This window comes from Callorhinus ursinus, unplaced genomic scaffold (assembly GCF_003265705.2).
Source record: "Callorhinus ursinus isolate GAN/ISIS: 27379988/994484 unplaced genomic scaffold, GSC_fseal_2.0 scaffold14, whole genome shotgun sequence".
Lineage (NCBI taxonomy): Eukaryota > Metazoa > Chordata > Mammalia > Carnivora > Otariidae > Callorhinus > Callorhinus ursinus.
This window is the reverse complement of record NW_027397076.1, coordinates 34,656,472-34,681,678: the sequence shown is the minus strand read 5'-3', so window position 1 is coordinate 34,681,678 and position 25,207 is coordinate 34,656,472. Positions and strand designations below refer to the sequence as shown.

General features: G+C 34.0%; 1 protein-coding gene across 8 annotated transcripts in view; it reads left to right on the top strand.

Moving 5' to 3' along the window:
• Positions 1-25,207, top strand: part of CNOT2 (CCR4-NOT transcription complex subunit 2) — a 117,270-nt gene that overhangs the window by 23,614 nt on the left and 68,449 nt on the right. For 4 of the 8 annotated variants that reach the window (XM_025882859.2, XM_025882861.2, XM_025882860.2 and 1 more), the window contains one exon: positions 22,489-22,631. The exons of 1 other annotated variant lie outside the window; for it this stretch is intronic. In XM_025882859.2, the coding sequence (XP_025738644.1) occupies positions 22,584-22,631 (48 nt within the window). In that variant the 5' untranslated portion in view covers positions 22,489-22,583. Of the gene's footprint in view, positions 1-2,645; positions 2,684-22,488; positions 22,632-25,207 lie in introns of those variants that run through there. 3 more of the 8 variants (XM_025882858.2, XM_073900673.1, XM_073900671.1) reach the window with 2 other exon arrangements.

Genomic DNA, 25,207 nt, shown 5'->3' with positions numbered 1-25,207 from the left:
ATTAGTATTCAAGTCTCTTATTGGCTTGTTGATCTTGCTTCATCTATTATTGAAAGTGGGATATTAAAGTCACCTAACTGTTGTTGAATTGATTACTTCTGTTCTTTCAGTTTTTGCTGCATCTATTCTGGGTTTCTGTTAGGCTCTTATGTTTATAATTATATTTTCTTGATGACTTGACCCGTTTATGATAGGAAAATTTTCTCTTTATCTCTAAAAATATTTTTAAGTCTATTTTATATATTAGTCGAGCTACTCCAGAATTCATGTGATTGCTGTTTCATAATAGATTTTTTTTAATGTCTATTGAATGACCCAATATTGAAAGCTAGTATTTACTGAGCACATTTTACTATGGGTAGCACATTATGCTAAGCTTTATATGTGTACTCTTTCATTTAGTTATCCCAACAGTCATAAAAAGTTATTTACTCTCCCCTTCTACAGATTCAGGAACTGGGGACTGAAAAAGATGAATAATCTCCCAGAATTTTTGCAGCTAGTCAGTGGAAAAGCCAACATTCAAGTCCAGAAGGTTTGTCAGATTCTGTAGGGTCTTCTAAGTTTCCTGAGAGGGTTATGGACTGCTGCTTTAGTTTAAAAAAAAGAAAAGAATAGGTTGATAGATAACATTATTTTTCCACTTATCTTCCATTCCACACCTTTTGCCTTGTGACTGTGGTGACTGTGGTTCCTACCATTAGGAGGTGGAGTTTATTTTTTGGCTCCACTGATGTTGGGTTTGGACATGTGATTTGCTTTGGCCAAAGGAATGTTAGTGGATTGCAAGCGAGCGTAGGCTTTATTTTTTCATTTAAAATAAGTCTCAGGATGCCTTGGTGGCTCAGCTTGTTAAGCATCCAACTCTTGATTTTGGTTCAGGTCATGATCTCAGGTTTGTGAGATCGAGCCCTGTATCAGGCTCCATACACAGCGGGGAGTCTGCTTGAGTTTCTTTCTCTCCCTCTGCCCTTGCCCCAACCCTGTGCGTGTATGCGTTCTCTCTCTCTCTCTCTCTCTCTCTCACTCTCAAAAAACGTCTTTTATTTAAACTAAAAATAAAAACCAAAACAGTTCACCCACAGAGTGAGCATAGACTTTCAATGCATTAGTGGAGGTGGGCTTGTTCTTTGTGCTCTTGCTTTCCCCCACCAGACCAAAATGAGAGAAAATGGAGTAGCCCTAGTTCAGCCCAGCTGAACCACCTTGATGCCAGCCTAGCTGAGGTTAGTCTAACAACCCACAAATGGCCAAAACAAGGAACTAATACTTTTGTTATGTCTCTGAGTTTTGGGCAATAGCTGATGAATACAGTTAAAGTAACTTTAGAGATGTAAAAATGTATTAGTATTTCCTTTCACTGAACTAAGAAAGATACATAAGAGTAAGAATTTGTTGATGGTAACTATGTTGTCCTAGATTGGTTAATCGGGGAACTCTAGAAAATTTTTTTCATGAAAGCTTAATGAAGTCATTTTTGTGGAATCATTTCTTGCAGACTCAGATGTGGTAAGAGAATGAGCTAGAAGTCTTTTTAAAATCCCTTAAAACCCTGAAAATTTTCTTGGCTATAATGATAGAAAAGGAATTTAAAAATTTTTGAAGACACAAATACATAACTTTAATTTTTTTTATACATTATTCAGTGCTCATCAAGTTAAATGTACTCTTAACTTCCCTTTATCTATTTCACCCGTTCCTCCACTGGTTTGTTCTCTCTATTTAAGAGTCTGTTTTTTGTTTGCCTCTTTTTTCTTTGTTCATTTGTTTTGTTTCTTAAATTCCACGAGTGAAATCATATGGTGTTTGTCTTTCTCTGACTGACTTCTTTCACTTAGCATTACACCCTCTAGATCCATCCATGTTGTTGCATATCACAAGATGTTCTTTTTTATAGCTGAGTAATATTCTCTTGTGTATATACACTACGTCTTTATGTACTCGTCTGTCAGTGGACACTTGGGTTGCTTCCCTGTCTTGACTATTATAAATAATGCTGCAATAAACATAGGGGTGCATATATCCTTTTGAATTAGTGTTTTTGTTTTCTTTGGGTAAATAACTCAGTAGTGAAATTACTGGATCATATGGTAATTCAATTTTTTAATACTCGGAGGAATGTTCATATTGTTTTCCACAGTGGCTGCACTTGCATTTCCACCAACAGAGCTCGAGAGTTTCTTTTTCACGTCTTCTCCAACAGTTGTTACTTTGTTTTTGCTTTTAACCATTATGAGAAGTGCGAGGTGATATCTCATTGTTACTTTGATTTGCATTCTCTGACTAGTGATGTTGAGCTTCTTTTCATGTATCTGTTAGCCATCTGTATGTCTTTGGAAAAACATTATTCAGGTTCTGTGCCCATTTTTTAATCAGATTATTTGTGGTTTTTTGGTGTTGTGTAAGTTTCTTACATATTTTGGATATTAACCCCTTTATCAGATATATTATTTGCAAATATCTTCTCCCATTTGGTGGGTTGCCTTTTTGTTTTGTTGATGATTTCCTTTGCTGTGTGAAAGCTTTTTATTTTGGTATAGTCCCAATAGTATAATTCAGCTTTTATTTTCCTTGCCTGAGGAGAGATATCTAGAAAAATGTTTTTAATCACAAGGAAAGAGAAGAGAAGAAGAAAGGAACAGAAGAGCTACAAAACAATTGTAAAACAAGTAACAACATGGCAGTAAGTACATATCTATCAATAATTACTTTAAATGTAAAAGGACTAAGTGTTCCAATCAAGACATTGGATGACTGAATGGTTAAAAAAGCAAGACCCATCCATATGCTGCCTACAGGAGTCTCAGTTCAGACCTAAAGGCATATGCAGATTGAAAGTAAAGTAATGGAAAATCATTTACTGTGCAAATGGAAGTAAAAGGAAAGCTGGGGTGTCAATACTTAAATCAGACAAAATAGACTGTAAAGCAAAGGTTGTAACGAGAGACAAAAAAGGACACTACATAATGATAAAAGGATAGTTGAATAGGAGGATATAACAGTTGTAAATATCTGTGCACCCAACATGGGAGCACCTAAATACATAAAGCAAGTATTAAGAGACATAAAGGAAGAAATTGATAGTAATACAATAATAGTAGGGAACTTTTAACACCTTAGTTACATCAGTGAATAGATATTCCAGAGAGAAAGTCAACAAGAAAAAGGTGGCTTTGAGTGACACCTTAGACCAGATGGACCTAACAGATATATTCAGTGCATTCCATCTAAAACAGTGGCATATACATTCTTTTCAAGTACACAGGAAACATTCTCCAGAATAGATCACGTTAGGCCACAAAACACGTCTCAATGAGTTAAATAAGATTGAAATCATAACATGCATCTTTTCCAGCCACAGTGGTATGGAACTAGGAATCAGTCATACAAAAAAATCTGGAAAGAATGCAAATATATGGAAGCTAAGTAACATGTTACTCAGGAATGAAAGGGTCAACCAAAAAATCAAAAAGGAGGTAAATAAATGGAGACAAATGAAAATGAAAACAAAGTGGCCCAAAATCTTTGGGATGCAGCAAAAGCTGTACTAAGGGAAGATTATAGTAATAGAGGCCTACCTGAAGAAACTAGAAAAATCTCAAACAACTTAATCTTACACTTAAGGGAGCTGTAAAAAGAACAAAGCCCAAAGCCAATAGAAGGAAGGAAATTGTAAAGATCAGAGCAAAAATAAGTGAATTAGAGATGAGGATGTTCACTCTCACCACTTTTATTCAACATAGCACTGAAAGTCCTAGCCACAGCAGTCAGACAAAAAGGCATCTAAATTGGTAAGAAAGAAGTAAAACCATAATTATCTGCAGATGACATATTATAAATGGAAAACCTTAAAAACACCAGAAAACTGCTAGAACTGATAAATGATTTCAGTAAAGTTGCAGGACAGAAAATTAATATACAGAAACCTATTGAAATTTTATATACTGAGAATGAAGTAGCAAAAAGAAAAATTATGAAAACAATTCTATTTACAGTTGCATTAAAAATAATGAAATATCTATGAATAAACTTAAAGATGTGAATGACTTGTATTCTGAAAACTATAAAAACATTGGTGAAAGAAATTGAAGATGACACAAACAAATGGAAAGATATTTTATGCTCATGGATTGGATGAATTGATATGGTTAAAATGTTTGTACAACTCAAAGCAATCTATAGATTTAATGCAGTCTCTAAAAATGCTAACATTTTTCACAGAACTAGAACAAATAATTCTAAAATTTGTATGGAACCACAAAAGATGCACATAGCTAAAGCAGTCTTGAGAAAGAAGAACAAAGCTGAAGGTATCATAATCCCAGATTTCAAGACATACTGCAGATGTGTAGTAATCAAAACAGTATGGTACTGGCACAAAATAGACACATAGATCAATGGAACAGAATAGAAAGCCCAGAAATAAACCCAGACATGTATTGTCAATTGATCTACAACAGAGGAGGCAAGAATATGCAATGGGGAAAAGACAAGTTTCTTCAGCACATGTGTTAGGGAAACTGGACAGCTGTCTGCAAAAGAAAGAAACTGAACACTTTCTTACACCATATACAAAAATAAACTCAAAGTATTAAAGGCCTTAATATGAGATCTGAAACCACAAAAGTCCTAGAAGAACATAGGCAGCCTTTTCTTTGATACTGGCTGTGGAAGCATTTCATGATATTTCTTTCTCACCCTTTTACTTTCAATTTATTTGCATTTTTATTTTTTATTTTTTTTAAAGAATTATTTATTAGAGAGAGAGTGCACACACACACAGGTGAGCAGGGGGAGGAGCAGAGGGGAAGCTGACTTCCTGCTGAGTGGGGAGTTCGAACCTGGGGCTTGATCTCTCAATGGGGATATCATGACTTGAGCTGAAACCAAGAGTCAGGTGCTTAACCAACTGAGTCAGCCAGGTGACCCTCAGTTTATTTGCATTTTTAAATGTAAGGTGTGTCTTCTGTAGACAGCATGTAATTTTTTTGTTCTGATGTTATAGTCTGACACTGCCTTTTTGTTGGATTGTTTACTTACATTTAATATTATTATTGATGTAGCGTAACCTGTGTCTGCCATTTTGCTTTGTTTTTTTGTATGTTTTCATGTTTTTTTAATTTCTCCTTACTGCGTTCTTTTGCATTGTGTCCCCCGCCACCCCATTGTACCTTTTAATTCCTTTAATGATATTTTCGCTACGTTCTTTTGTATTTTCTTAGTTGTTGCACTAGAGTTTACCATATGCATCTTACCGTATTAGGGACTGTTTCAGACTTAACACTAATTTAATTCCAGTGAAATGTAGAAATCTTATTTCTGTGTAGTTTTATTTTCTTTTCTCCTTTTTTTTGTGTTACACATATTACAGGCATATATTTTATAAACCCAACAATATATTATTTCTTCGTATGATTTCATATTATTTAAAGAAACTGAGAGAAGAAAGGAGAGCAAGTATATTCCCAGAATAAGCTTTATTTGTTCATTGTTTGTTAATATTTGGATATTTTGTTGAATTTAATTTGCTAATATTTTGTAGGGAATTTTTGCATCCATGTTCAGGAGGAATATTGGTTTTTAAGGTTTTTCTTTTCCTGAATTATCTTTGGTTTTGGTATCAGTATATAATGCTGGTGTCATAAAAATGACTTTGGAAGTAATCCATGATGTTCTCTTTTCTGGAAAATGTTGTCTTGAATTGGTATTCTTTAAATGTTTGGTAGAAGTCACTGGTGAAACTATTTGGGCCTGGAGGATTTTAACTGTGAATTCAGTTTTTTTCCAGTAGATGGAATTCATATTGTGTCTTCATTTTGGAGGCTAGAAGTTTGAAATGGAGGCATGAGCAGGGTCATGTTCCTTTTGAAGGCTTTAGAAAAGAATCCTTCATTGCCTCTTCTAGCTTCTGGTGATTGTCACCAATCATTGGTATTCTTTAGCTTATAACTGTATCATCCCAATTTCTGCCTCATCTTCACTGAGGCGTTTTTGCTGTGTGTATGTCTCTATGTCTCCCTCCCTTTTGCAGAAATACCAGTCAACAGATTTGGTCACACCCAAATCTAGTGTGACCTCTTTTTAATTTGATTGCATCTACAAAGGCTTTAACATCAAATAAGGTTATATTCAGAGGTACCAGGGGTTAGGTGTTGAATATATCTTAATCAGGTATATAGTTAACCTGCACTTAAAATTTATATCTTACTATTTGAAATAAAATTTAGAAATCTTGTCACCCATGTAGTTTCTTTTCTTCACCCTCCTCTGTGTTGTAGTTGTTGCCTTACATCCACATGGTTCAAATACCTCTTTAGACAGTGATGTAAATTTTGCTTTCGATTATTTCGCATACTTTAAAGAATTTAAGAAGAAAAGCATAGTCTGTCGCAGGGATTGGCAAATGTTACTGCAGGCCAAATCCAGCTTGCCACCTGCTTGTGTAAATTTTACTGGAATACAGCCACACCTATTAGTTTATGTATTGTCTATGATTTTTCTTGCTCTGCAATTCGGAATTGATTAGTTACAACAGAGACCGTTTGGCCTGCAATGCCTAAAATATTTATTCTCTGTCTGGCCCTTTACAGAAAGAGTTTGCCAACTCCTCGTCTATTAAACATATCCACATATTTGCCATTTTTGTATGAAATTCTGGCATTGTTTCTTTCTAAATAAAATTCCTTTCTTCAGAGCAGGTCTGCTTATGATGAATTATCTTAGTTTTCTTTCAGCTGAAAATGTATGTATTTCATTTTCATTTTTGAAGGCTACTTTTGTTTCATCTAGAATTTTGGGTTGACATTTCTTGTAGCATTTAGCTATAGATGAGCAGTAGCAACTACCTTCTTTAGGCGGCTCAGAGACTCCCTCGTTTGCCAGTTTCTGCTTTCTTTTCTCTGACACTGATTCCAGCTGTTATTTGATATTTACTATTGTGGGTATGCTGTTGTAATTCTTATAGATCAGGAAGGGAGTAAAATTTTCCCTCTACCCATTTCTTTCTATAAAGTGGGAAAACAGACTGAGAATTTCCTGTTTCAGGAAAAGTGGGAGAGACAGTACATGTTAATAATGTTTAGAATATTCAGATATTCAGAACATTTCTTTGCCTTCAGTAGGTAAAAGGGGTCTCACCTATTTGTTTTCTGTTTTTTTCAACATTTGTGTTGGCATGTCATGCTGTGGAATTTTTTATTTTTATTTAAGATTTTATTTTTAAGTAATTTCTACACCCAGTGTGGGGCTCAAACTTAGAACCCCAAGATCAAGAGTTGCATGCTGTTCTGACTGAGCTGGCCAAAAGCCCCTAGGATATATTTTAGAACTTAAACACCTCAACCAGTCATTTTCTTTTTCAAACTAGCTTTTCTTCCTGTGTAATTCATTTCCTTTCTAATAACTTTTTGGCATGTATTTGCAGTTATCTTTGCCCTGTCTTGCTTTCTTATATCCCAATCACATCAAAGTTCGTTTAGTCTTAGTTTGTGAATCAGAAAACCTAGATTCTGGTTTGTCTGGCCCTGTCACTAAATAGCTCGGTGTGTGACCTTGAAGAAGGCACTTAAGTCCCACAATTTCTCTATCTCTGAATTTTAATTAAATATGGTCCTGAGGCTTTTTTCAGTCCTTAAATTCTTTGTCATTACCCTATGCAAACAATCTAATCCGTGTTCTGATATTCTAATCTAGGCATTCTTATCCCTTTTTGGGCCTTGAACCAGTTTGCTCTCTGGTGATGCATGTGGACCCCTTTCTGAAGTAGTATCTTAGTCATGCAAAATTAAATGTATATGCCTATGAGGAATCTAATTATGTATTAGAATGTTTTTAATATCAAATAAATTCAGTAATGCACATGTCAAAGTCTAGTGGTGTACAGTTTTTAATCTAGTAATGCATAAATGAAAATTTGAGATTTGAAGCAACTTAAAGTGATAGGAAAATATCTGTGGTTTCTAATGGTAACAAAGTCACAGGTATAACTAATACTGCTGTAGTTTGTTGCTTACATTTCTAATTAAGGAAATACTAAATTCCAATCAGAGGTTAGTACAATAAAGATGTAATTTCTTATTCAAGTTTACGCACCCTCTGCATTTCATCAACAGACTGAGGATTTGTAGAACCCAGCTTAAGAACTTCTGCTCCTATCAGGCCACCAAGACATTTAAGTTACTGTTTATTATGTTAGGTAAACCTTAAATTATGTTTAATATATATTAAGTGCATTTCTTAGTGAAGGAGAATGTTATCATTAAGATGTGAATATTACTGACATTTGTAACTTTGTGTTACTCATTGCATTATAACTCAGTGGAGAATAATTTGGAAACATGGTTTCTGACCCCAGGATATTTACAAGTGGAGTTTTTATTACAGAAATAAATCCTTTAGTTTTGTGTCTCTTATTGCTATTTTTCATTGAGTTCTCTTATACTGTTACTATTTGTTTACTACCTAGCATATGGTAGAGCTAGGTAATTATTTTTGGAAGGAAGTTAGAATATGATTATTATTAGTATCAAGGATCTTTGTTTTAATACTGAATAATTGTTTCAAAGTGATAAACTTCTATTTGAAATAATGTAGTTATTTCTTAAATGGGGATACAAATATCCCTTATATATGGCAAACTGCTATAGTTACCCTTAATATGACACATGATAAAATGAACTTGGCTCTTAAGCAAATAAAACAAATAATATATTTTGTCTTTATTGCCTGAAAATTTTGAATTGCAGAATTTTGTCAGTATTCTCAATTCATTAGCAGTTAAACAATACATATTGGGGTAAAGGTTCTTTATAGATTCTGTGTTCTTTTATTTCTGTGCTGCTTGGCTGGAGTTGAGACTAAATAGGCTCATATTCTTATTTCTTTGGCTCTAGGTTTTCTCTAATTTTAGTTTCTCTCCTGGAAACATATGTCCTAAGTTTTTATAGGGTTTTTAAGCCATTGTCCCCTCAAAGACAATATTTGTTATATATCGAATCTATTATATACAGAAATGTGTTTGTGACTGATGTCCTTAACAAACTTCCACTTAACTGGCATACTCTTTTAAACCATTGCTTCAAATTCTTATAGTCCATAGTATTCTGAGCACTTAACAAGCTAGTGAACTACTCTAGTTTACTCTTGTATCTGTCTCCTGTCAGGTTAGTTATATGCCTAAGAATCAGTTTTTATGGCTGTGTTAATATAATTTGTAGTCTAAATATGACCTAAGCTACTGAAATAGAAGTGTAGAAAGAATTGTTTTAATAAAAAACAAGGTGGATGCTTTGGAAAGACTTTACAAAAAGTGCTTTAAAAATTACTAATGGATTAGGTTTAGATAAGCCTAAAGGTTTAGGAAGCTTTTGGTTCAACTAAACAGTAAAGAAAATTAATTTTTTCAGATATTTAGAGGAATGTTAGTTTTTGTATTGGTTAATGCAGCAGCTACGTGATTAACACTAGGGCCAATTTCTTTCTTTCTGTTTCCAGTTAAAATATCTTACTCTCCTTGAGCTAGCTCTCATCATGGTTACGAGATGGCTTCAGTATGTAGTTCTAGATGGGGTATTCTGATATGCAACATTCAGGGGGAAAAAGAAAGACTATTTTCTCCCCCTTTCTTAACATCCTACCATTAGATTTCCCTTCAAATGTTTCAATAGCCAGAATTGGTTCAAATACCCTTCCATAAATCATTTACTGATAAGTGGGTAGCATTATCATATTGGCTTAGACTAATCAGTATTTTTACTCAACACACATGGAAAAGGTTGAACATGTGAACAACCATAGCATTCACAAGGGAGAAGGACTGTTAATGCAGTCAACTAGTAGTGCTATATAGTGAGACAATTACCAAAAAAAAAAAAAAATAGAAAATATTTATAAAAATTCTGAAAGATCCTGTTACTTAAGTATCTCTAAGATCTTGTTCAACTTCAAACTAGATTAAAATTGGAAATCTTTTTTTTAAGATTTTATTATATGAAGAGAGAGACAGTGAGAGAGGGAACACAAGCAGGGGGGAGTGGGAGAGGGAGAAGCAGGCACCGCTGAGCAGGGAGCCCAATGCGGGGCTCGATCTCAGGACCCTGGGATCATGACCTGAGTTGAAGGCAGATGCTTAATGACTGAGCCACCCAGCAGCCCCAAAACTGGAAATCTTAAGACATGCATTATAGATGTGGTTTATACAAAAAGATCTTGTGATAACTTAATTAGTAATCCTAAACTTAAAAGGCCTAGTCCTGCATTAAAATATCAAGGGGAATAAATGTGCATTTATTTGCCATGTATGTATTTTTTGGGGTGATATTTGCAGCAGCCAACTTTAAAATTAACCTGTGATTACTGATCTTGTTCTTATCAGACAAGATGCTTTTACTGCAGTCCTTTTAAGGAAAATGGTGTTTTTAATACCATTAGATACTAAACTTAGTAAAGGATTTGCCATATTTTTGTGGCTCATTTATTCAATAAAGTGTATCTATTATGTGACACCATTTTAGGTATTTAAATGGTAAGCAAAATAGGGCTTTTCTGTTTAAGGAGCTTATATTCTAAGGGGTGGACATAGTAAACACATGAGAACAAAATTCAGATAGTGAATGTTCAGGGAAGGCCTCTCTTATGAAAGATACAGTTAAGTAGAGATGTGAGTGTCAAGAAACTGGCATGTGAAAATTTGTGGGAAGATCATTGAAAAGGAGCAACAAAAGTAAACGCTCTAAGATGAGAACTGAATTGGTGTGTTTGAGAGTCACAAAGAAAGCCAGTATGGCTAGAGTGTAGGCAAATGGTAAGATACATACACCCTCACTTCTTTTCTTACCGATCATTATGATTACTATTTTGCCTATCCCCTTAATCTCCTTTCTTTCTCTTGCTTCATTGTACTCACTAGCTTTGGTTAAGTCAACTTCTGCCAACTACCAATTCCATGCTCCCTGCAGCTCCATGTGGCTGGAGAAGAGCAAAATGATGAATACCAACTGTAAGTGGGCTCCTTGGCAATTCTGTGTGGCAGTATTTCCTCTGATCTCTTCACTCTCCTACTTTCTTAGAACACTTAGAACTCTTCACACTTTTTCTCCCTCCTTAAATATCTAATACTTTTTATATCCTTATTCTGAGTTGATGACTTAATTTCTCATTTTATTAAGAAAACAGAAAACAGAAGCAACCAGATGAGAAATGCTGTACTTAGTGAAAGCTCTGTCCACATACCTGAATCTGTACCCATTTATTATCTTCACTCGATGATGCTCATGATATGTGCTTTTGCCTATCTAAGGCCAGTATCTCTTACAGATTCCCTCCATACCTGCTCTTCATTCTACTGCTCCCTCTGCCTTGTGTCATCAGCTTTCTCCTTTATACTGTAAGTTTTCCTATCATATAAAAGGATTCTCTCGCCTCCACATTTTCCATTTCCTCCTCACTTTTATGGCAAAACTCCTTGAAAAGGATGTCTATATTTTGTTCCCAGCTTTTTTCTTTCTATTCTTTAATGAATCCGATCCATTCAGTGCTTTTATTTCCACCATTCCAACAAAATTATTCTTGTCAGGATTACCCATTGACTTTCATGCTGTTAAATCCAAAGATTAATTTCTATCTTTTTATACACACATACACACACACACACACACACACACACACACACACACACACACACATTTAATCAGCATTGTTTGAAACAATTCGTTATGCTCTTCCTTGGACCACTTTTCCCAGTAGACTTTGAACATATTTACATACCCTCCTTGGTTTTCATCTCCCTCACTGCTGCTCCTCCATTTCCTTTGCTTGTTTTGTCTCATCTGACTCCTAGATAGCAAAATGCACTGATACCTAGACCAGATTGGTTGGTAGATGGTTCTTAGAGGAAACAATAGAGGGGGACCAATTAGGCAAGAAATAATTGTGGCTTGAATTATGGTGGTAGTGATAGAAATGTAGAAAGTGGATTTCTAAAGGAATTTTTGAATTTTTCATGAAAATTATGTAAAGATAGAGATATATTGAATTTATTCATTTCTGTGGCTGAGACAGCAGGACCTCGGTTGACCAGAATAATCTGCCAGCCTTAAAATTAAGAGCGTTTAGCTGTTAGTGCCTGTTTTTTCTCTGCTTAGCTTCTGAAGTTGTGTCTGAAATGGTATTATGGGTACTTCCTGATCATGGTCTTTCTGAACTTTGTATTTCCAGCTGAGTAATGTCTGTTACTTTTCCTCCTCATTGCTAATTTCTTCATTGTAGTAGAAGAATGAGACTTCTGAGAAGTATTATTTGACAGCTAGAATTTCTTGAAATGGTTTCATGCAGAATAATTTTTCATGAAAAAAATATATATGAGAAGTAGTAAAGCATAGTGGTTAAGACTTGGATTCAAGTCAAGTGGATATGAACTCAAATTCTGGCCTTGTTACTTCTAGTTAACTTACTACTAGTTCTTGACTTTATTCTGTTTGTTTTCTCATCTGTACAGAAGGATTGGTAATGTTTACCTTACTGAATTATTCTGAGGCTTGAAGGAAATTACACAGATAAGGTATTTAGTGCACAGTGCCTAATACTTGGCAAATGATAGGTAATATTACATTTCTAGGAAGGAATGTTAAGATTGTGGACATATTTTTAAAACCTAAGTACAGGGGCGCCTGGGTGGCTCAGTTGGTCAAGCGTCTGACTTCTGCTCAGGTCATGATCTCAGGGTCTTGGGATGGAGCCCCGAGTCCAGCCTCCTGCTCAGCAGTTCCTCTTGTTCCTTTGCCCCTCCCCCCGCTTGTGCTCTCTCTTGTCTCTCAAATAAATAGATAAAATCTAAAAAAATAAAAATAAAGCCTCATTACCGGTTTCCCCTGCTATCTGAAAGTGTAGAGCATTCCTACGAAACCTTACCTAAGTGAAACAACATAAAGCAAAGAAACAATTACCTTTTCCTAGAAATGAAAATCTCTTTGGATTTCTTTCAGTTAGCAAAAGCAGATACTGATACAGGTCTTTTGTAAAAGCGAAGTCGCATAATGCAAACTTTCAGATAGTGAGGGAAACCTGTACTGTGTTAGAAATTTCTTCTAACAAGTTTTATTGTAATGTTTGCACATACTTTCCTGTATTAGCCACTTCTGAACTTAATAATGAGTGTATTTCAGCCAAAGAAATCTTTTAAAAACATTTTAAAAATTAATGTTTAAGGCTTACCATTATTTCTCAGAACGTAGGAATAAGAGGCAAGGAAAGGGCACATTGGTATGCAAAGGAAATGAACAATGCTCTTAAACTACCTTTAATTTATAGTGTTTGTTTTTGGTCAATACTTATACTGAGATGAAAACTTTTGAATTTCACTTTCCTGTACAGTCTTAGGCCTAATAGCCTTAACCTTGGCTGTACATTAGAATCATCTGGAGTACTTTAAAAAGCACCTAATGACCAGGTTCCATCCTTGTCCAATTAATGAAAGTAGGGGCAAGGGGGAGATATCAGTATTTTTTTTAAAAAATCCCCAGGTTATTTTATTTGCATCCTGTGATTAAAAAAACAGTATAAATCCTTTAGCCTATTTTTGTTCTCTATAAATATGCCCATTTCTCTTCCTCTCTGTTAGTGCCCTAGACAGTCATGTACCAGGTCTCTGCAGAGTACCGTGGCCATTCCCTTGCCTGTCAAACAAAAAACTGTACAGTTTGCCTCTTTTGTATAAAAACTAAACTTTGAGGGGTTTGGGAAGTGTTCATGTAGTTAGTGTTCACCGACTATTCTGTAAATGGGCAGCTATAATTATTTTCTGCTCTTTTACTTAAGCTTTACTTCTCTGTTGTGAAAACTGGAAAAATAGTTTTGAGAGTTAAAAATATATAATTGATTTATTAGATCTATTCAAGAACAACTTTTTAAAAAATAATATTTGAGAGAGAGAGAGAGAGACTGCACGTGTGCGTGCTCAGGGGCGGAGGGGCAGAGGGAGAGAGAATCTCCAACAGACTCCGAGCTGAGTGAGAAGCCCAACGTGGGGCTGTATCCTAGGACCCTGAGATATGACCTGAGCTGAAATCAAGAGCTGGCTGCTCAACCGAGTGCACCACCCAAGTGCCCCTGAAGAGCAACTTTTTAATTACTTTTTATAAGAAGCCACATGGTTTTCCTTTATCACTTCATTATCATTTTTTTCAGAGATAATTTGGTAAGCCTAATCAGTTGCTATGAGTTTGGGAGGTCTAAGCAGTGGATATGAACTAGTCAGTTTTGATAATCATATTATCACTAGAATCAACAGCTTGTATAAATTATGAGAAAAAGTATGTATTACCTATACAAATTTTTCATATAGTAGAGTTGCAGTTTTCAGATTTCTAGTTCACATGTGGTATTTTTAATTGCTGATATGAAATAACAATACTTAATGACCTTACAACCATTCTACGAGGCAGAGTAACAAGGGACTTGTTATATATTTTAAGGAGTTTTAATTATAGATTGTAACTTTAGCAAATTCCTTTGTTGAGTTAACAGAACTAGAGTGTCCATTCCACAGTAGATTGTGAAGCTAATATGACTTGGTCTTATTTTAGAGGCACTGCTTTGGCAATAGCTACTTCAATTCTTGGAAAGCTTTGTGGATTTTTAGCTAATTGTAATGAAAGATTTAAAACATTAATTTTAATACTTTCTTTAGCTCTAAACTGGCAGAAAATTAGTAAGTACTAATAATTTGGCCATTTACACATTTGATTGGTCAATTAATTCAAACAGCAGTTACTTAAATGAGATTTTATGTATCATAAATCTGGTTTACAAATTTGATCATAGTCATGAGCTAGATTGTGTAGATCTTATCTTCCTGTGAAGAAATGAAATCACTCAGAGGTTAAACAACTTGTGTAAACATATGTAAGTTTTCAGGTAGCAGAAAGATTAGAAGGCCCTTGATTGTCTTAAGTTTGAACTTTAATTTCATTTAAGCCTAAAATAAATTAGGAGCTTTTGATTCCCAAGCTTGTGGTTCAAAAATTATGAACTTTTGTCATTTAAATTCAATGGGACTGTCTTTATTGTATTTCATTTTATTTGGGACTTTTAAGACTTGGTAGTAGAAAATTTCTGTCTTGAGATACTGGGTGTTTTAGATGATTTACTGATTTTTCTACTCATAGTAAATTCTGTGTATCTGGTGGCCAGAATCCTCCTTGGCATATATGTAAGAGACCTACACAGAATTTTAGAAGTAGTGCATCGGGAAGGCTACCACTACAGAAAATAGAAGACACACCAAATTAAGTTACAAAATATGAAATTATGACAATCAGAGAGTAAATTGATTTCAAGAGAATACTGTCAGTTTACTTTTATTTTTCTTTGTAAATATAGGCAACTTTTCATTTTACATGATAATTATAAACCCATGAAACCTGTATTATTAAAACATTCAGATAAAGTATTTTTAGTTAATGTGGCAATTTTCCCAGACTTAGTTTGATATGAAACTGAAATTCTTGAGTTTTACTTATTTCTGTTTCATCTGTCCACGTTTCTTGTATGTACCACAAATCACCAACTCAGAATATTAAAAACATTTATCCATGCGATTGAACCAAAAATTAATTCAGAAAATAAATTCATAACATAACTACAGTCTTCCTATTTACAAGAGGTTTCTTGACATAGTTCTGGAATTTGAGAAACCCTAATGTTTTCAAGATAATGGCTAAGTGCACTTCAGCGTTTATTGAACTCCAGTGAAATTGGTCCCATCTGGTAGTCTGTTTTAATTAATAGTCAACTTGGAATATAATGTCCCCTTTAAAAAAAAAACAGTAAAGCCTGTCCAACTGGTTCAACCGTCTTAACCTGACCAAATTCACATTGTAGTTTAAAAGTTGAGTTGGTTAAGACTGCCAAGTTACAGATGTTTTAGATACAATTCCCGAACTCCTTAGGAAACTGCAGCCAGAGAGGAGAAATTGATAAGCTAATCCTAGAATTCAGATTTTCTGTTTCTTGCTCCATTCAAGGTATACATTTTTATGTGATGTCACATCTAAAATTTAATGGAACGCAGAGAATAAAGCTAATAACTATTTTCAGTCTTCAATCAAGTATATTCTAGGGATTTTACTCATGATCACTGATTTCTTGTTTTGAGAAATTTTTTTCTGAAAGAAAAATTGGGGTTCGGTTATCATTTATTCTAGATATTACATGCTTTATTTTTATTAGGCTCTGATTTAGGGAAACACCTAGGATGAATAGCCTACTTGTTGTTTGTTTTTTTTCTCATATTAAGATTTGGTTTATATTTTCTTGTCAGATTTTAAGCTGTTGACATGACTAAATCTATTTTAAGGGTTTACAGCACAGAGAAGGGAGGTGTAAAATGTTTATCGTTTTCCATTTATACTGGTGTATTCAATAATTTATTCTAAAAGTATCTTGAGTTTGAGAGAAATTTTTGCACATGAGTAGACATTAGTGATACATGTGTTACACAGAGTACTGTGCATTCTTAACATTTAAGTCTATGACCAGTCTGTTAAAAAGATTAGAGATAAATAACTTAGTTGCAAATATTCAATAAAATTTGGAGCCTTTTCAAAAAACAAGGTTTGTTTACATTGTTAAAAAATCTTTTAAAAACCCTTTTATCAAGCTTATCTTTTAAAGTATTATTTTGACATACTTGTTAATCACCTAGCATTTTATCAATTTTTAATCTATTTTCAAGTGACATATACCAGTGAAATGATCTATTCTGTAATGTTCTGAACAATTACTTTATTTAAAGTGTTTTATAATTGAGAACAGACTGATACCAATAGAGATGTTTCTGACTAATCCAGTGCTACATAGTTTATTCTGATAGTGAGAAATCTGGTTCCCACCAACCACTGTCTATTTTACTTCATGTTTATCTCCAGTATACATGCATAGCAGTTTCAAAATTATTAACTCTGTGATGAATCACTTTACCAACTAGAATACACTATGTAGAGTTTTCTTTTTCACTCTTACAGTTAGTGGTCAAAACATCATTCTCTCAAGTTACTTAGGTTAACACATTTCCCATATCCCCTTCAGTGTGACTGTATCATATATTTATGATACCATTAATCTTTTTTGAGGTCTGCATTTCTAACCTCCTGGTTGATTTTTAAAATTTGCACACATTCAGGTTCATTCTTTATGTTGTGAAGTTCTGTAGATTTTAACACTTGGATAGCATTAACTACCACGTCAGTGCTATATGGAATAGTTCCTTCTCTTTAAAAGTGTCCCTGTGTGTCCCTCTTTGTAGTCAGTCACTTTCTCCCACCCCTTTCCAATCTGCTGCCAACCACTGATAAATTTTCTGTCCCTGTAGTTTTGCCTTTCCAGAGTGTCATGAATTGAAAAAGGAATATACAGCCTTTTTATTTAGCAAAATACATTTAAAATCTGTGTTGCATGAATTAATAGCTTGTTCTTTTTTATTGTTGAGTGGAATTTTATTGTATAGATATACCATTTTGTTCATTCATCTGTTGAAAGGACATCTTCGTTGGTACAAACATTCATGAACAGGTTTTCATATGAACATTAAGTTTTTAGTTCAGTTTGGTAAATATCCAGGGGCACAGTTGCTGGGTTGTGTGGTCAGTCTTATGTTTAACTTTATAAGAAACTGCCAGACTCTTCCAAGGTGGCTGTATTTGTCTTCATTTTTAAAAGTATTTTAGCTGGATTTAGAATTCTTTTTTTTTTTTTTTTAAGAGTTTGTTTATTTGAGAGAGAGCGAGAGAGCACAAGCCAGGGGGAGAAGCAGATTTCCTGCTGAGCAGGGATCCCGACTCGCAGCTTGATCCCAGGACCCTGGGATCCCAGGATGGTTAAGGCAGATGAAGGCTAAAGGCAGATGCTTAACCAGCTGAGCCACCCAGACACCCCTGGATTTAGAATTCTTAGTTGATATTTTTCTTTCTGTAGTTTAAAAATGTTGATCCACTCTCCCCTGCTTTGCATTGTTTCTGATGAGAAGTCTGCTGTCATGCCTGTGTTGTTTTTCTCTATGTATATACTTTCTTTCTGTCTTCTCTCTGCTTTAAGACTTCTCTTTAGCTGTTTTTCAGCAACTTGACTTTAAAATTATGAGGGTTTTTGGTGTTCTCTCTGGAGGTTGTTGAAGTTCTTTATGAGTATAGTTTTCATCAGATTTAGGAAAAATGTGGCCATTGTTTTCTATCCTTCCTGCTCTTTCACTCTTTCTGGGGCACTAGTTACATTAATATTAGGCTACTTAATATTGCCCAATAGTTCACTGTCTCACTTGCTGTTGTCCCACATTTCATTGTCCCACAGTTCCTTTTAGTCTCACTGTATTTAATTTTGGATTTTTTTTTGATTGCTAGCTGTGTCTTCATTCAGTTCATTAAACTTTTCTTTAAAGTTTAGAAAAGACTGCTGTTAATCTTATCCAGTGCATGTTTAATTACAGATAATTGAATTTTTATTTCTAGAAGATCAGTTTGAGCCTTTTAAAAAAATCTTTTTAACTTTCAAGTAATTATAAACTCATAAGAAGATGCAAAAATAGCACAGAGAAGTTCCATATGCCCATCACCTATCTTCCTCCAATGATGTCATCTTACATAACTATGTAGTGCATTATCGAAACCAGAAATTGACACAGTATAACTAGATTACAAGTCAAACTTAGATTTCACCAGTTTTTGCAAGCTCTTACTTTTTTTGGTATGTCCCTATCATTCTGGTGGTATTTTAGCAAATATGTAGAGTCCTATAACCACCACCACAAGCAAGACACAGAACTTTTCTGTCACCATAAATTCCTCTGTGTTGCTAACTTAGGTCTTTTCCATGTCCTTGCATTTCTGTTACCATATTCATAGTTTTCTTTATCTTCTTGAATGTATGGGATATATTTACCGTATTTGTTTTAATCTCCTTGTCTACTAATTCTATCGCCTGTATCATTGCTGGTCTTTCCACTTACTATAATTCACCTTGTTTGGGGGTGTATTTCCTGCTTCTATCATGACTAGTAATTTTTGATTGGATGCCAGACATTTAATTTTATATTTTTTAATGCTGGGAGGTGTTGCATTATTTTTAAATATTGTTGGCGTTTGTTTTGGGTTACAGTTATGGCACTTAGAAGTTGCTTCATCCAGGGCACCTGGGTGGCTCAGTTAAGCGTCTGCCTTCAGCTCAGGTCATGATCCCAGGGTCCTGGGATGGAGTCCTGCATCAGGCTCTCTGCTCAGCAGGGAGTCTGCTTCTCCCTCTTTTTCTGCCCCCCCCCCACTTGTGCTCACTCTCTCACTCTATCTCAGATAAATAAATAAAATCTTAAAAAAAGAGAGAGAAGTAGTTTCATCCTCTTGAGGCTTGTTTTAACTTTGTTACTGCTGGTCCAGAGCATCCTTAGTCTAAAGCTTGTTTGGGTTCATTGTTCATGGATTTATCAGCTTCTGAACTCTATTCAGTGCTTCGTGTCTTAAAACTGTCTTTCTCCAGTTGATGGGAACATGAGTTTGAGGATTGGTCTGACTACTTTCCAGAGGCTTTTCCTCCAGATTCAAGTTTTTTCACATGTGTATGCAGGTAATTACTCAACTAAAACCTTGAGGGCAATCTGATTGTCTTCGGATCTTTGAAGCTCTTTTTGTGCAGCTTGCTTCTCTTCATTTGCCCTGCAAATTCTGGCTGTCTTGGTGTCTCCCCTAGCTCTGGATTCTTTTCCTTTAACTCAGTGAAACCATTAGGCTTTGATTGGGTTCTGCCTTCCCCCTCCTATGTTTTAGCCTCATACTTCCACAAGCAGTAGGGGTTATTACTTCATTTGTTCTTTTTTCTGTTCTGTCTCTGGACACAGATCCTGAGATGATGTCCGTTGTCTGAAAATCATTGTTTTATATATTTTATTTAATTTTCTAGTTATTTAACGCAGGAGGATACATACAGTCTCTGTTTTTCCATCTTGGAAGGCGTCCTGCTTTATAGAAAATTTCACTGTAGTTTTATAAATACTTGTCTTTTCTGACTTTTGAATGTTTAGGACTTTGTAGGAAAACTAGTGTATAAAGTTCAGTGAATGTAGGCAGCTAGAAGGGCATGTTTTCTCATACTTGCTACTTTTCACATACTCTTACATATATACTTAACATTCTCTTTCATCTCTTGTGCATCCTTTTATTCCTAGTGAGTATCAATGCAATCTATTACTGAGCATTTTTATTTAATACAAGAGAATGGTGACAAATGTTAGCTCTTTATGTTACCTAGAAGAAAACAGAGTACCTTCGTTCATTTTTCCCTTTGTTTATCAAAAGGAGATGATGAGTCTTATTGATCAATATAGAATATTGATTCATATAATCCTTAGAGCATATAGTGGCTGCTGACTGAAACCCTAAGCCATGAAATACTTGAAGTTACTCCAAGAGGGAGAAACAAATGAACAAAAACAAGTTTTTCCTTTGTACTAAAATTCATAGTGTTCCAAAGTTAATACTTTTCGTTTAGCTGGTAAGCTTACAGATTAAATAATAACTTATTTTTAATTAAGGTGTTATTTAGCATATAAAGTCCTAATTGTCTTTTTATAACCTATATAGTTAGGTTCTGCTAACATACATTAAATTACATTGAAAATTGCCTTGCCTGATTTTAGATTTCTAACATCTTTTGATGAGAATATCATAATGTGAAGGTAAAGCATGCACTTTAATTTAAACATAACTAATTTAATAAGGGAAACATCTTTACCCTGTAAGAACTGAAACTTTATTATCCACTGAATTCAGAGTTTCCATGAGTAGATTAATAGTTAAGGCAAGTCGTGTTTTAAATTATTAATTTTATAAAACACTAATATTAAAATGGGGCTAAGGTTTTTTATGGGATGCATAATAAAATAGTTTTGCTCTCATTTTGTAACAGTCATTAAAATTTAAGTTGGAGCTGAATGTGTGTCACTTAACTATTCTTGGACATCAATTCACTTGATAATTTTATTTTATGAATAACCTAATTCCTTGAGAGATGATAAAGCTTACATTTATGGCAGTAAATATACTTATGATTTAAAAAGTCTTTCTCTGTTATTTTTGAGAGAGACATACTTAAAATCAGTGGTACGTATAAATTGGTAATGAATAATTAACATTTTTGGCTTAGAGCCCGGCATCTTAAAGTATTTCAGCCAAACATACAATGTAAGATGGTCAAAATTAAGTAAAAATATAGCACCCACTAAATTTGTGTTTGTGATCAAATATAAAACCAGAGATGGAATATAGGATTTCAGTGTAGGTTTTCATTATGTGGATTCTTTTTAAAATTTAAATGTAATAATATTAATTTTCAATGATTTATTTTCCTTGAAAACATTTAGAGGTAATCTATGTGTATGTGTGTGTGTGGTTGGTTTTAATAAAATTGATTCATACTTACTATGAATTTAAATTAGATGTTTTTATTATCCTCTCCCAGAGTAAATTTCGCATGATGTTAAATAATTGCTCTAAATTTGAATATAATTTCTAGTGATTAGCAACTATTATTAGTTTAATAGGTATACTTACTACTTCACTAGGGTAGACATTTTACTAAAATTTAGATGAGGGGCATTGGTCTTGAAAAGAATGTTTACAAATTCTTTGTAGATACCATTTTTGAATTTTTGATCTTTCATTTTCAATTTATATTTATGAATTAGCATCTCTAGGGACTATCACCTCTGCTTCAGTGATTTTTTTTTTTTTTTTTTTTGGTACCTGAAGTGCACAGTGCCTCATCATTTTGGATTTATTTATCTGTCTAGGTTAAGAAATGAGCTCCATTATTTTTCTGCTTTAATGTGAAAAAATAAATTCTATTAGAGCATGTACAAAATTGGCAGGTTGAAGGACAAAGGCATCCAGAAAGTTGGCATGTGTTGCTCCTCTTCCTTGGAGTAAATTTTAATAGAAAATTGAATTAAGTTCACATCTACTTATCATCTGAGAATATATGATGTATTCCAGTCTTATGGCATAGGAATAAACCTCATAAACTCAGTGAATAACAGCTGTATAAACAAGCACTTGGAGGAGAATGATTTGAAATTACATGACTGAATCTAAATTAATTGGATATTTCTGAGATTAAGAGGAGAATATTTAAAAGAAAAAATATGTCCGTTGAGGGCTGAATTTTTCTGTCCATTTTTTTATTCACTGTAAAGTGTCTTCCCAGTGTGTGAGGTCTGGTGAACAGTTTTAATGGGGGAGAGTAGAAGTGGGAGGGAAGAGTTTTTTATATTTAATAATTTCTCAAAGTATCTGCCACTCTAGCCCTCCCTAAGTGGTTAAGAGGAAGATCAGTTATGATATAAAAAAAGTACTTTTTGTTTTTGTTTTCTATGTATCATATTGGATATTTTTGCTACTGTTCATATATTTACATGTTAGTAATTTTGACGGCTTTTGGATAATTCCACTCTAGAGGGAGAACTGGTGGGCGGTCCTTCCTGTGACACGACCCTTGAGTGACAGTTCTATTTGATTGCCTCCAGTACTGTGAGGAAAGGACACGACTCTATGGTGAGGACTGATGGACATACATTATCTGAGAAAAGAAACTACCAGGTAAGATCAGTTTTTTTTTTTCCTTTTTCTCTGTTGTTCATATAGCTGCATTGAACTGTTTAATGTGTTGTATTTAACTGACACCAGCAGATTAGATACACTTCAATTTGAAAAATTTGGCTTATAATTTAAAATACATGGGTTCGCTTTGACAGTTGAAATAGTTGGGAACATTTTTCAAAATAAATCATGCTATGATAAATGTATATTCTTTTAATGTCAGACATTTTTCTGGTGCTTCATGTATATGTCAAAACTTAGATTATCTGATACACAATTTATGACTCCATGCTGGGTTCCGAGCTAGTATACGGTAAAACAAAGTGCTGATTACTTTTATATGAATTATTCCTGGAAGACTAAACCTGAACTCTTAGGCTACATTCAGGGTAATAGAGCATCACAGAAATGTAGATACAATTGGTTAGAATATAAAAGAAATAGAAGTGCCAATCCCAGGGTGCTGAGAGACCCCAATTCTATTGAATTTCTCATTAGCTTGCTATCCTTACAGTGCTAGATTCTTGTTTTGTCATTTATTAAGTTGGTTAATAATATCCATTCCCTATGTAGCATGTAAGGATGCTGAAAGGATGGTTGAAGTGTAATACTCCTCTTTCTTTCTTAGGTTTTAAAAGAAGGTGAAAGATAGTGGTATGAAGCAGTGATTTAAAAAACATTTTTTAAATTTAATTTTTTCAAAGAGAATCTCCTTTATTTGATAATACTTATTACCAAATTACACAGCGATTCAGAGTACAGAATAGTTCGAAGCTCAAGTAAGAATAAGCTTTAGGCTTTCTGCACGGATACATACTCAACTTCCCTCAGACCCTTTCACCTACTAGTTTCATTCCCTCTAGACTATTGAAGGCAACTAGTGTGATAACAGCTTTGCTTCCTAACCATTTATCTGCTAATTATTTGTTGTAGCCCGGTTAATCTTTCCTTCCCTCAAATTGGAAAGGTAAATAGTAGAAAAAATTGTGAATGGGTTTTCATGGTGTTAATAGCAAAGAGCCTTTGATTATAAGGTTTAGGTTCTGGTTTGGGCACTGTGCCTAATAAAAAATGTCAAATTATCCTTCCTTTCACTTAACTTCATGTCTGAAGTTTCTTGCCAGAGTGTTATGATTTTAATAAGCCACAGCTGTGGCTATGCAGAATCAGTTCTCCCTGTAATCTTTTCTATTCAGAGTTCTCATAGACTTGACCAACATGGCCTTTGCTAATTTTCATACTTGCTATAGCTCTTCCTTCCTCACAACCACTTCCAACTACCTTGACTCATAAGATTTTAATGAGTCACACTGCTTGGGCTGTTGCATCCTTTGATAGGTTTTAAAAATTATTTAATTAAATAATATTTAATTTATTTTAAGAATATTGTGATTCTAGGCTATGTGGCTTTTCAGTACTCATAATCAAGTTTGTAAAGTGTAAGTATAGAACTTTTTGTATGATTACACAGTAAGGTTAATTTACTTCATGGAATCATCTTAATAGAGAATTCCAAAATTTACATTTAAGAAAAGAATAAAATGAAAGTATATTTTACACATGAAGAGATTTCCTAATTCCTGCTCATTCTACTCTAAAAATACTCTATTGTTCCAGTTACATTATTTATAACTAATCCAGGTTCTTTAACTTACCTGAAAAAATTCTTGGTTAGTGTTTTTCTGGCTGAAAATATTTTCCCCTTTTTCTTTTGTTGTTACTTAGTGACACTTAATGCATGTTGAAATATCCTTGGAAACAACTGTTTAAATTTCCATTGTAAAATTATTTTGTTTTTGAAACATCTCCTGAAAAGTACATGTATAGAAATATAATTACCCATCTGATGTTGATGCATATATTAAAAGCATATGGGAAATTCAAAGGAATATTAAATAAATCACTTCTATTTTCATGGGTAGCACTAAAAGTTTGTATATGCTGAGATGAAAGGATTTGGATTTTTAAAAATTCCATTTTGAGGAATTTTGTTGTTTTTCATGGGTAAAGTAGGATTTCTTTGTACCGATGTTTGCACTCAATTTATCTTTGAGGGCTTATGTTTTTGAAGGGTACTTGATGTCTTACAGTGATATTTAAACGTCCTAGTAATAATAGGCTAATATTCCAGAGTTTAACAAGAAGGATAATATTTCTCTAATTCTCATTTCCTTATAGACCTGATTGAAGCCTTAGGAACTTAGTTTAAGAATATACATTCCCTCACCTTTGTGACTTTCAAATGGGTGTTGAAGTATTGATTTTTATACTGGTATTTACTTTGTTTCATTTTTTTCTATAAATTTAGGCCCGGTTAAGTTTTTGGAGTTTGAATAGAGTAGTTGAGTTTTATTTGCTTAGACTGCTGTATTAGGTCAGCTGAGAATTTAATTATTTAAGTGATTCATAGCTCATTCTTTTTTTGGAAGGATTGTCAAGCTTTTTCCAGGGAATGTTTTTTGCTAGTATTTTCTTATCTTCCTTTAATTTACACTAATTTACTTCAGCTATAAGTATGTACACATCTAACCATGTTAAGTACGTTAATTACTAAATTAACTCATCAGTGGCTTTAC